The sequence below is a fragment of the Neopsephotus bourkii genome, unplaced genomic scaffold (assembly GCF_033783945.1).
Source record: "Neopsephotus bourkii isolate Nb327-2 ecotype Australia unplaced genomic scaffold, CSIRO-AGI_Nbou_v1 NB_1036, whole genome shotgun sequence".
In the NCBI taxonomy this organism is placed as follows: Eukaryota; Metazoa; Chordata; class Aves; order Psittaciformes; family Psittacidae; genus Neopsephotus; species Neopsephotus bourkii.
This window is the reverse complement of record NW_026901525.1, coordinates 193,071-205,986: the sequence shown is the minus strand read 5'-3', so window position 1 is coordinate 205,986 and position 12,916 is coordinate 193,071. Positions and strand designations below refer to the sequence as shown.

General features: G+C 49.0%; 1 protein-coding gene across 8 annotated transcripts in view; it reads left to right on the top strand.

Moving 5' to 3' along the window:
* HIVEP3 (HIVEP zinc finger 3) overlaps positions 1 to 12,916 on the top strand; it is a 244,961-nt gene that overhangs the window by 225,885 nt on the left and 6,160 nt on the right. For 7 of the 8 annotated variants that reach the window (XM_061360605.1, XM_061360608.1, XM_061360603.1 and 4 more), the window contains 2 exons: positions 2,479 to 2,577; positions 9,759 to 10,819. In XM_061360605.1, coding sequence (XP_061216589.1) covers positions 2,479 to 2,577; positions 9,759 to 10,819 — 1,160 coding nt within the window. Of the gene's footprint in view, positions 1 to 2,478; positions 2,578 to 9,758; positions 10,820 to 12,757; positions 12,823 to 12,916 lie in introns of all 8 variants that reach the window. The other variant, XM_061360609.1, reaches the window with a different exon arrangement.

Sequence of the window (12,916 nt, the reverse complement as noted above, 5' to 3'; positions counted from 1 at the left end):
ATCAGCAAAAGGGTAGAGTGTGCATATGCTGCCAATGGCACTGGAGCACAGGTAATAGGGAGGAATTGTGTGTATGGGCATCTGAAGTGGCCACGGTGGCTGCTGAATGCCTCTGAGGACCAGAATCCTTCCCTTGAGTATGGGGAGGTCCAAGCCTTGCCCAAATCATTGCATCCACCCACCCCTCAAGTAGTTGATGTTATGCCCTTCCAGTTTAGCCAGACCAGATGCATGTAACACAGTGGATTCATGAGCTTGCTTTGAGGATAATGGTAGCACCAAAATGCCTGGTGGACCTCCCCTCCCTGCTTTTCCCACCATGGGGATCACAGCTGAATTCCCGAGGTGCCACAGACCACAGGTTAACCAACACCCCCCTTCTCACACCATTACTTGGGCTTGTTTTCTGTGTTTATTTTCACTGGAGGGAATCCAGTGAGGGATTTTGCTGTGGTAACTGCACAAAGATGGGTCATTTTTTGCCAGCCAAGATGTGATGTGGGTGACGGACAGGCAGCAGCAGGGTTTGATTTCAACAGACTGAGTCAGTTTGCCTTTTTGCTAGTTAGGTCCAAAATTGAATTCCAGTTCCATGAGGCCACAATTTGGACTCATTTTTGGTGAAGCATTTTTTCACTTTAAAACAATGGTGATTCACTGGGATGAGGGGTGTCCATGAGAGCATGATCTTGTCTAGGTCTGTGGATGTGAACCAGGATCCAGGCCTGGTTCACTGGATCTTGTGTCCATCTGTCTCACCATAACTGGACACAAAGTTCTGAGTGGCTTTGGGTCTAGCACAAAACCCCTGGTCCAAAGTGGAGAAAGAGAGGTCTGATTCGGAGCAAGGACCTGAGTCAAACTGCCCTCATCCTCATACCTGAGTGTCCTAACCATGGGCCTAAGGGTTTTTAGACATGAAGATGAAAAATAATACATCTCTCTTATTGGAGCTGCTATGCTGCATTTAAATTATTAAATATCCTTTGAATCCACATCCTAGATGGGTGCCAGCTACACAAGGATATATAGTCAGCCTTTGTCTCTCTCGGTCTTTCCTGTTGGAGCTATTCCATTTTGTACAAAATGGGCTAAATAAATAATTCATGGGTTAAAGAGAAACTTAACTTGGTAGCTAGATGGTTATGGCCCTCTTCTGAGATGGGAGGGCATCACGGGTAATTCTCTGCTTCAATGAATGGTTGCTTATTTATTTATACTATCCAGAGCACCGGGAGGAGAGGTTGATAGAGGCCCTCTTATACTCCCACCTAGCTCAGGGACTGGGAGACTGAGGATACCAGCCAAGGGACCTCAGTCCTCAGCTGAAGGGTAGAATAAAGTGTGAGAATCCCTTTTTTCCTCTTACATTTTGGGGAGAGAAACCAGCCTTGTGCTCAGCCCGGCTCTCAGGTGCTGGCTGACAGACAGGCTCGTGGCACATCAATATTGCTGCTGTGAGCTTGGAGTGCTCAGCCAGCTCCTGGGGCTCAGCTGGGATATGAAACAGCCTTTGGTGGAGCTTAAGCAGGAGCCCAGGTTTCTTCTTATCAGCAGCTCAGCCCATAAAGAAATGTGGGAGAGGAAAGGGAAAAATAGGACGTATTTGCCTTTTTCTCCTACCCTTTGTATTTCTCTGCATTCTACCCTCCTTTTCCCCCTCAACAAAGGTTCCCCTTTGTTCAGCATTTCCCTTGGATATTAGCAGGGTTAATAGCTGTCTAATTAACCTGCTTGGAATGTGGGAGTTAGAATTAGAGAGGTGCCGCTGTGCCCATGAGTTATCCCATCACACTATCCTGGAGCAGTAACCGATGCCCCCACATCCCAGTGGATGAAGCCTCATTAATGCTGCCAGACCCTGGTGCATGGGGCTTCACAGAGGGTGCTCAGGACTCCTCCTGCTTCAGGGAGCAGAGAACTTTAGCCTGGCACTGCCTGCCAGAGCATCTGAGCCATCCTGCTCAGGTTGTGGGGATTTAAACCTGTTTCTGGCATCTTGAGCACTCATTTTGGTAGCAGCAGTTTGCCGTGTGGTGCTAAGGAGCTCCTCACCTCCAGGCAGGTGACTCTGTGTGCTGGGATGAGGTGGGAGGTGGTACTAGATTGAGATGCGTTTCTCTTCCCTACTTTCCTACCATTTTTCATTGCTGCACCATCACAGCTGAAAGCAAGCCAGGATTTCCCTGCCTCCAAACCCAAATGTGTACCACAACTGTTTTTTCAGGTTGCACAACACCTGAGACGTCTCACAACCCTTCCAGCACCTCCTCTTCCATCCCAGCGCAGCAGCAGAGGAATGAAAGGGAGGACTTAGTCTTGTGTCACAGGGGATTTGCAATGGATAGTGGTTTGGGGAGAGTCAGAGGCCTCCTTTGTCTGGTTCAGAGCCAAATTATTAACTTGGAACTGCTGAGCTCGCAAAATGGGGGAAAAAAGAGCCATATTGAGCAAAATATGTTTTCTGCTTCTTTTCAGGGAATCTGACTAAACACATGAAGTCAAAGGCCCACAGCAAAAAATGTCAGGAGATGGGCGTGTTGGTATCTTCACTGGTGGATCTGGAAGCCGAAGAAGGTAAAATCTTTCACATTATAAACCTGCTCTTGCTGCTGAGAGAGGGCAGCATCCATTCAGGCAGGAGATGTGCTCCATAGGTCACCCTTTCAAAGATGGGGAGTGGTTTTGTTCACTCAGGCTCCTTCCAGCACATGAGTCAGTGAATTTCTGCTTGCAGGGGGTGGGTTTGGGGCCATCCTGGGGTGCTGCATCCATGGGACAGTGTGAGCCTGTGTCTCCCTGCTGAGGGTTCTGGATGTTTGTCTGAAGGTTTTTGGCTGGCTGCAGACAAGAGTAAAGAGCAGGGAGCATCCTTAGCTTGATCCAGCGCTCTGCATATGGGCTATACACATAAGAATAAATAGCAGATCTATTTATTGGCATGAGACGGTGCTGCTTGGTAACTTGGGGTATCTCTGGCAGGGAGTTCAGGGTCTCCCTGATGTGCTTTGGGTCTCTCCTGGCCATAAAAGCAGCAAAACAAGACCCATCCGTAAGGATGCATTGCGTAAGGCTATGAACCTTGACTTTGCTGCAAGCACAGTGTGGTGGGTGGAGAAGAAAAAGCAGTCCCAGCACCTCAGCTGGGATGTGACAGCATATTTTACTGGAGCTGAAGTGATGAGCATGAGCATGAGGGTGATGCTTTGGTGCGTGGCCCGTGCAGGCTGTGGTGATGCTCTTGCAGAGGGGATGCGCTCCAGCAATACAGGAGTATTAATGATTCAGAGGATACCTTCCTCCTGAAAGGGTCATTGGAGCAGGACTTTTCCATAAGGATCATCTTCCAGGGACCTGTCCATCTTCCTGTATTGGGCTGATCCCAGAAGACTCCAAACTACCAGTGCAAACCTGGGCTGTATCTGGAGGGACTGGTGCATGCAGGAGCTGCTTCTGTCCCTGCAGGCAAGCCCAGCTTGGACCCTGCACCACTGCTGAATACTTCAGCATACCAGGATGGGGTGTGAGCAGACGCTTCCCGCATCCCTCACTCTCATGGGTCCTTTCTGTGGGTAGGATGAAGGTGAATCACCCAGGCCAGAAATCATCTGGAAGGTTTCTCAGTAGGGAAAGAGCTGGCAAGGCTGAAATAAGATATTGCTTTGACATTTAATGGCATTATTCCGAGTGCTTTACAAGAAGATGTATTTACCCTGACTCACCTGCTTATTTCTTTCACCTACTTCTGCACAAGCACACACACACATTAAGCCTGGCCAAAGCTCTGTACGTGCAGGAATATGCCTGCTCTTTGAGCAGGATGCATGACTCTCTCATTTAGTAATATCCACCCTGGTTTATAGTATCTGCAGCTGAAGTCATCCCAAGCACATCTCCGGGGATGTTGGGCAGCATCAGGCAGGAGTGTGGTGACCATGAGCACTTCTGTCTCCATCCGAAATGCTGGGAGGGAAAGGTGAGGAAGATTTCCAAGCTGGAGATGAAGGAGCATGGGGAAGTCTTATGTCTGTTTGAGCTAGGAAAGGATCTTTTCCCCGAGTTATTGGAAGCTGCAGCCCAACAGCTGTGAAGGGCTCAGTTATGTGTCCCCAGGGAGCAGTTAGATGTTTTGACGATTGTTATTCTGTTTCCTTTAGCAAGACCCTGAGTGTTCAGGCCTGGAGCTGCAGCACAGGGATGATGGGGAAGAAGCTTTAGGGAGAGCAGCCCTCAGCTCCTCGTGAAGTTTGAGTTTGAGTCATCGGCATTTGTGCCCAGCGGGTCGTTTGTGCTTGTAGGAAACACTGCACAGGCTATGGAGGGATGGGTGGCTCTGGGAGCACAGGTCTGCCTCTATCACAGTGCCTTTATTCCTGGGTAAACCAGTGCCACGGAGCAGGGTGGTGTTTTTTGTTTGCGTTGTGTTGCAGGCTGGGCACGACCGCATTGACCCTGCCTGGCTGCTGCCCCAGAAACCCCAGTATGAAAGCAGCTCTTGTGGCTGCCTTTAGCATTTCCCCCCCCCCATTCATTTCCTGTTTCACCCCCACTGTGTCTCACCCCAAACCATGCTGATTCCCCCATCAGTGGGGTTCGTTCTGCCACAGCCCGCAAGGGTTTGTTGACAATGGGTTAAAATGAACTGCACAAAACACCCGGCGCCACGGTTATTTTTGTATAGTGAACATCAGCTGAGCAAGTGCTGGAGCCAGGAGCCAGGGAATGTTAACTCAGCAGGAACAACAAACAGCGCTTATCACCCCGCTCCCCTGCTGGGGTCAAGTCAATCAGAGGCTTTATTGGGAAAGGGGCTGGTTCCTGGGACATGGGCAGTGCCCAGTGCCGCCTGCTCCCTGCTTCAGAGGTAATTAAAAGTCACAAAGTGCCTTTCCCTCTGGTGGGAATGGGGTTTGCTCCCTTGTGGTGCAGGTGGTTCACAGGGCTGGGGGGCCTGGGCAGCCTCCGAGGTGCTTTAAATCTCAGTTTTGGGATATTGAAGCTCAGGAATGCAGTGTGCTGTATCCTTGGGGTATCTCCACGCTCATTAATTACACTGTGCTTGGGGCCTAGAAGGATGCTGGAGAGGGACTGTTCATCAGGGACTGTAGTGATAGGACAAGAGGGAATGGGTTTAAACTGAAACAGGCGAGATTTAGGTTGGATGTAAGGAAGGAATTCTTCCCTGTGAGGGTGCTGAGGCGCTGGCACAGGGTGCCCAGAGAAGCTGTGGCTGCCCCATCCCTGGCAGTGTTCAAGGCCAGGTTGGACACAGGGGCTTGGAGCAAGCTGCTCCAGTGGAAGGGGTCCCTGCCTGGCAGGGGTTGGAGCTGGAGGAGCTTTAAGGTCCCTTCAGCCCAAACCATTCCATGATTCTATGATATCTGCAGGCACCGGCAAAGCATCATCTCCACTTAAACTGAGGAGCAGTCAGCAAGGTGTCTGTGGTTCAGGGAATCTCCCACACTTCCACAAAAATGCTGAGCACAGTTTAGGAATTAGCATTCCTGCAGAAGGGATTGGATGTGGCCACCCTGGTTTGGAGGCACAGATGAGCAACCTGATGGGGCTGCAGGGCTTGGGTCACTGCTTGGGGGCAGCTGTGGCTTGGAAGGCTGATGAGCCTGGTTTTGACCTGAACAGACCATGGCTCACCTTGCCAGTGGAGAACACAGAGGAGGTACCTGAGAAGTCCCACTGGTTGACCAGTCCCAGACCACAGTGATCCCCAGTGCAGTGCATCGTGCCCTTTCAGGCTAAGGGGCTGGTTAAGGCCAGGGGCAGTCAGCTGGTTGGCCAGGGGACAAGGAGGTGGAAGAAATAAAGAGCCCTATGGCATTGCCAGACACCTGTGCCCCCTTTCACAGTGCCTTTCCTGACATGTGCAGGGACTGACAAAGGGCTCTCCCATCTAACCGAGGCTAAGAATAACCTAGCCACCAGTGTGCTGTCTGCCTCAGGGGATGGCTTGCTTCCCTTTAAATCTGCTTGAACTCCTGGCTTTCCTCCAGCTCTTCAGAGCAACCTTCTGATCAGGCAGAGACGTGCTGTACTCGGCTGTGGCCTTCACAAAGGGTGGTGTGGCCAAAAGAAAACCTGGTCATGGATTTTGCGGTAGCAGCCCCAAGGGAAAAGTGTTGATGTGGGGTGAGCAGTGGGAGGCTGTTCCCGTGTGGGGTTGCTGGAGAGCTTTTCTAGCCCAGGAACTCACTTAAAAGAATTGATTAGCCAGTGGTCTCCAGAAAGCTCTCCCTGCTGTTGTACCACCCATCAGTGATGCCTCTGCAGCTCAAAGCTAGATAGGGAAAGAGGAAAGTGGCTCCTGAAATGTCGGTTGCACAGCTCTGGAAAGAACAACTGTTATTTTAAACCTTTCCATTACAGCCAATTAGAACTAATGAATCCTATTAATTGAGTTTTGCTTTTGAATACCTGCAAATCACAAGTCCTATTTATGTTACACGTAATTGCAGGTTTCTGAGGACAGAACTGCAAAGGCTCACTGCACCAGGCCAGGGGAATGCTTTCATTCATCATTTCCTTCAGTCATTCATCCCTGCGCTCATACAGGGTTAATAGTAGTGCACTCAGCAGGGTGTTGAAAGCCTATTCATAAGAGCACTCTGCTTGTGAAAACAGAGGTCTGGCAGGTGATGAAGCTGAGCTGGTCTCAGCCTTTTGGCCTTATGGGGAGAGCAGGTCTAAGCAAAAGCCCAAGAAAGGTCTGCTCTGCATCCCAGCTCAGCTGGGAAGGATGGGAGCATCAGCTGGGGGACTGTTTTTATGGCCACCATCAAGTCATTGGTCCCCGACTGCTTGTGGCTGAACACGTGGTGTTGGTTGGACACCTGCTAAGCCCAGCAAGGGAGGGCCCTACATGGACTGCAGAGGGGAGGAACTCATTAGCTTTCACTAGGGACTCCTCTCCCGCTGTTGCTGCTGCTCGCTGGAATGTGTTGTGCTGTCTGGACTTCATTGCATTATACAAGCAATCCGTGTAATTGTAGCATTACAGAAAATATACAGTCTCCATTTCCTCCCATTGATGAAGACCATTTGTGTTTGTGTAAAGGGGACGTTCTGCCAGGAAGGAATGCAGAAAGGTGGAAATGGGAAGGCCTGGTATTGGAGGATGTTTCCTTTCTTCCCTTCCAAGTTCTTTATCACCTAGTTAAAGTTAGCACTGACTTCTGCTGAGATTTCAGCTATTTGCCTCAGAGTAAGGAGGCCCATTACTCACAAATGCCAAGTAAATACTAAATAAAGCAGCCAAGAAGATGGTCAGAAGATGGCATTTTGTATTGGAATGGTTGGAGCTATTTGGATGAAAGAAAGGTGCATGAGAAATCCGAGATCACAGCTGCATCACACATCCCCTGTTCTCAGAGCAGTGGCTTGCAAAGAGCCTTCCTCTGTGTAACCACGGTGTATCTTCTGCCTTCTTTGCAAAGAGGCTTAAAACAGAGCCTAGAAAGGACTATTTTAATTAAATAACAATAACAATAATAGCAAAAAAGGAAGACTATTTCCATGTGTCACAAACCAGTGCAGGGAGATTGCCGTGCTTTCCTTTGGGGGCAGGCTGGGAGGGAGCAGCAGTTCCTAAAGCTCCCTGGATTATTTTAAACTAGAGTTGTATTTCACTGATTGTTTCTATTTCTGTTTAAGGGGCAGGAGAAAGTGAGGGGTGTTACTATAAAAGGAGATTTGAGTATCCTTCACTCCTGCATTGTCTGTGCTTGGTGTGATTGCACAAGAAGGTTTGGTAGAATAACCTTAGACTAACAGGCATGTAATGAAATGCAACCCTCAAACAAAGCCATCAACAGGGCACATTTTCACTAGCTCCCTCTCTCCTTCCTTCCTCCATGTCTCCCCCTTTGTCTCCTCCTGATTTGCCCTTTCTTAGCCCATTAGCTCAGGAAGATGCATTTCAGAGCTGAGCTGAGCTCTCTTTCTGCCTGCAAGAAGCGCATTAGGATGCCAAAGCCAATTCCCTTTGGGCTGGCCTAGGGCTCACTGTTTCCCTCAGTGGCAAATGCAAACAAGTCCCCAGTGCCGAGCTGCCTTCACGTTTCCCTAAGTCCACACTTCTGCCCTTGCTCTCTGACCTGGCCAGTGCCTGTTGTGTGACTGGGGCCTAAAAAGGAGACCACACAGGACAAGGCTCTCGGAGCCACTCAGTGGAGGCTGAGGCTATAGCTGCCTGTCCATCCGCAACCCCGAAGCCAGAGACAGGGACAAGCTCGTAGCTCCAGTAGTGAAATGCATTCCTTTGCCAAGCAAGAAATATGCTCAGTTCACCCTACAGCTGGTTGTTTGGAATAATATTTGTTCTGAACTCGGTTCCTTGGGGAGTTTGCAAACAACCCGCCACTGGATCCTGGGTCCAGGAAACACCATCATCACACAAGCATTTCACAAAACCAGCCTCTTGGTGCAGAGCTGATGGCTTTGTCTTGATGCTGTAGGAGTCCTGAAGTATTTCTTGCTTTGCAGACTAGTTACAGATACATTTGAAACGGGGTGGGGAGCAAATGGGATGCGTTTCAGGCTGTTTCTTGGGTGGATAATGGTAAAATAGATGTCTTATTGCAGTGGTAATGCCTGAGACTTTCATGAGCACTAATTACCAAGCCCCTGCTATTTGGAGTAAGCAAAATGGGACTTTTTATCCTTAGATCACAGTGACTTCTTACAGTATGGCCATGTCCCCTTCAGAAAACCACTCTGCCTGCTGCAGGCAGGTGTGGTTCCAGCCTCAGCATTAGCTCTGTTTAATTTCCCCTCCGGCTTGTCCTGCTGACAGATGGCAGCTCTAAATGGAAAACCATTTCAGCATTCATCAGAGGAGAAACAGTGTCCTAGGCTGAACTGACGGGGTAAAGAGGCCAGCAGCACTGCAATTAGTTACACGGCTTCATGCAGGTGTCAGAGCAGCATCCAGGCACTCTCCTTCCTTCCAAAGCTGGGATAGAGTGTGTGCCACCAGCTTTGCACCCATCGCCTTGGTGAGTGTTTCATGAGCCGTGGGGGCTTGCAGGAAACCTCCTGACAGTGCCATTTTGTTGGGCTACAGTGACATCCAGTGGCTGTTCCCGATGGACCTCTCCAGGCTGAGCTTGCACTTCTGCCAGGACCAGTGCACATCTGGCAGGAGGAAATGCAGGTTTTCATTAGCCAGAGCAGGGCAGTGAGTGATGCTGCACCAATCTGCTTGGGAGCGCGGTACCGATCTCAGACAGCTTCTGCTGGTCCTTCAAGTAGAAGGGAGATGCTGTGTTCTTACCTGCACACTTCAAACCCTTTAGACTTTGCTTTTTGTAGACTCCTCACCATTTAAAAGCTCTTATTAAAAAGCATCCCAGTGCAAGGCCTTGCACAGCCGGACTCCAAACTCCTCTGTTACAAAGCAACATAGTTGGAATTTATCAAAAGATGGGAAAATCCACAGAGGTTCTTTCAATGCTTTTGTTTGCTTTCCAAGAAGTTGTCTTGCTAATGTTAAGCTTCCATTTAATCTAGGCAGGAAAAGGCCCAACATGTGGAGGATGGGAGAGGTTATCCCAGTAACTTCCCTGTATTTTGGCAGCTGGAGATATTTTGTAGGCACCATTGCAACCAGTGGTCAGAAGAAGCTATGAAATAGCCAGGTCCTCTCTCCTCTTGTCCTCTTAGAACTTCTGAGCAGATTTAGCACAAAAATAATCCCTGTATGTGTGTTTTTACACTCTCTGTTTTCTGTTTGCCTATTCCTTCAGGAACCAGTGAAGACCTATTCCAGGACTCTGAGGGGCGGGAGGGATCTGAGCCAATTGAAGAACACCAGTTTTCAGACCTAGAGGAATCTGATGAGGATGATGACAATGAAGATGAGGAAGATGAGGAGGAAGAGGAGAGCCAAGATGAGCCACCTTTAAAGTTGCCAGAAGGCAAACCTACCACCCTCCTGATGCACTCTTCAGCTGGCTCTCCATCTTCTCAAGAGGAAGGCACCGAAACAGCATTGTCCTTAGCCCAAGAAACTGTTTCCAGCAGCCAAAAAGCAGGTGAAGGCCATCAGGCCTCCTCCTCAGGGCTGGAAACTAAGTGGTCAGCAGACAGCAGTGACGTTGCTGTGTGCCACAGCTTCTTGAGTCTCCACAGACCAGCTTTGACCTCCACCGAGCAATTGGCTTCTGTTGAAAGGGAGTCTGTCACAAGGCCACAGATGGCCTTAGTTATGGACCTGGCAACCTCAAAAGACACCTCCCCAAGAAAGAGGTGGTCTCCAAGCCAGGACTCTGGCAGAGGTGGTGGCAGCAGCAGACCAATGCTAGCCAGAAAGCACCTATTAACCAAAAATGAAACTTCACCGAAGCGGTTCTCACCCACTGCAGAGCTGTCTTCTCTGAGGTGCCTGTCCCCAGGGAGAGGGCTGTCTCCTTGCCAACGCGTCTCTCCCAGGAGGGAGGCATCTCCACTGCGATGCGTGTCACCAAGACTCGAGCTGTCGCCCAGCAGGCATCTATCCCCCAGAAGAGAGCTGTCCCCAAGAGCATACCTTCCACCAGAAGGAGAGGTCTCCCCTGCGAGGCACTCGTCGCCAAGCAGAGAGATGTCGTCAGTCAGATATTTATCGCTGAAGAAAGTCCTGTCTCCAGGCTGTTCCGAGCCGTCTCGGTATCCATCCCCTGGGAAAGAGGACTTGCCTGGTACTAGCAAATCAGCAGCAGATGACCAAGTTCAAAGCTCATATCAAGCCCAGCATGGGATATTATCTTCGATGCCTCTACCTCACAGGTTCTTTGGCAAAAACATACAGCTCTATGAGTCCAAGCTGGTAAGTTCAAGCCCTTCTTGCCTTCTAGTCCCTGCAGTACATTCTCTGGTCTGTTTTTTAATGAAGGTTGCAATGCAGAAGTGCACAGTGACTCTGATTGTGGTAACAGGTAACAGGTCACAGGTAACCCAGAGAAAAGTGACAATGGACAGCAATGGGTTTTGCACCCATGTGGTCCTGCCTGTCTCAGTTGAAGAGAAATAAAATTGCCCCTTCTCCAAGGGGTTATTCACACTCCTGACCCAACCGGTCTCCTGCTGAGCCAAGCAGTAAGGATGACCTTAATAATGACTAGTTGTCACTAAAAAGCTTTTTTTCCCCTCAGATTTTCATACCCATTTCTGAGATTTCACCATCTGGGGGAAAGCTGTGGCTATTTTTCTCCGGTCAGTGAAACCACTGAACGAGAGCTGAACTGGCCTTTGAGCTCTCCTGCTGGCTCCTGGGCTATGTACATAGGCAACCGACTGTGTTAGATGAACTGCTGAGGAATGCTTGTTTGGCCATCTCTGATTTCATCTCACTTCTCTCTTCAGCACAGAGAGGTGGATCCCACTGGGTCCAGAAAATGATTTAATCTCTCTGCTGGACATATCAAATCCTATGGGTAAAGGAAAATTGCATGTTCCTCCCACTTCTCCAGGCAAATTAGATGTTGGGTTTGGTGGAACGTTTCTCATTTCTACAGAAGAGCCTGGATCTGCTGTAATTCATGCTGATGAACATGAGATTCAGCTATTGGAGTTGCTCTGCTGTGAAACTGGTGTGAGGAGAGACTCAAGCCCTTATGGGCTGCACTCGGAAGAGAGAGGCCTTTGTAAAAGCCCTGGAGAACCTGTCACAGCAGATGCTGACCCAGGTCTTCTCCAGAAAGCTACGCTGCCCTGTGTGCATTTCTTCCATGTCTATGATAACGTACCTTCTTCCTTCTGCTTTCCACTTTGAGTATTTGTCTTACCTTCTCAGAGAAAATCCCTTGGTTTAAGCTTAGACTTTTGCTTACTTTAATGCTCTTTTCCTTTCCTGTCTATTAACTTTTCCTTTCTTGTGATAAATCTCTGGGCTGTGGAAACCCCAGTCCTTCAGCTCTAGAGCATCTCTAGCAGGAAAACTGCCCACTGACACTATTTGTAGCAAATCCCCTAAGCTCCCTAGTCAACAGTAGAAGACAGTATGGTGTACCCCTGCTTATCTGCCCATTCACACCTTGTAACTTAAACTCTCACACCTTTTTGCTCCATCTTCCTGTTCCTTTTATGCACACAGTCATCACTGTTGCTTTTCTCATGTGCCTCCGAAGCAATGATAGACTTGAACAGGAAACTTTCCATTTATTAGCAAGATGGACAGCTGGGCTTTCCTTGCAGAACTGTATTCCTGCTAAGGCTACAAGAAAGATCAGAGGTGGATTTATCAAATCCAAAACCATGAGATGGTCTCATCTTAGCTTCAGTGTAAGGCTTTCTGTCAACGCTCTGCATCAGGCCTGACCATGACCATCTCTCTTCCTACTGCCTCTTGCAGTAGGTAGTCTCTTGGGCTGGTGGCTGTTGCACCACTGAGACAATTTGTTTGGGGGTGTCCCAGCAACCCATAGTGATTCTACCAAGGCTTTATGTGGATAAGTGAGATTTAGCAAGTGTTTGGGCTTGTAACTGCTGAACAAGTATGCACTATCTTCAGCGGCTCTTGCTTTCTCTCCCTTCTGCTCTCTTTTGCTGCTTTCCTCTGTTGCCTCTTCATAGAGATCCAGCCCATAGGGTCAATCAGTTCTCCATAACCCTACAAAGACGCATACCCTCCAGTGAATCTTCAACTTTTAAAGCTAACCCCATCTTAATGGAAGGTTGATTTCAACTTCTGTTGCTTCCTCTTCTTGGGAGTCCTGTTTAGGGGTTTAGTTATAACCTCATCACTAATTAATCCATTTCTGTTTAGCCACATATCTCTCCATGATGTACATTAGGAAACTATGTGAAGCACCGAGAGAGAAAGAGGAAAAGGTAAAATGATAGGGTCTTAACACTTGATTTCTACAGGCCACACCATGAGGGTGGTGGTGGGGACCACACTGATGGGTGTGCTTTGTGTCAAATG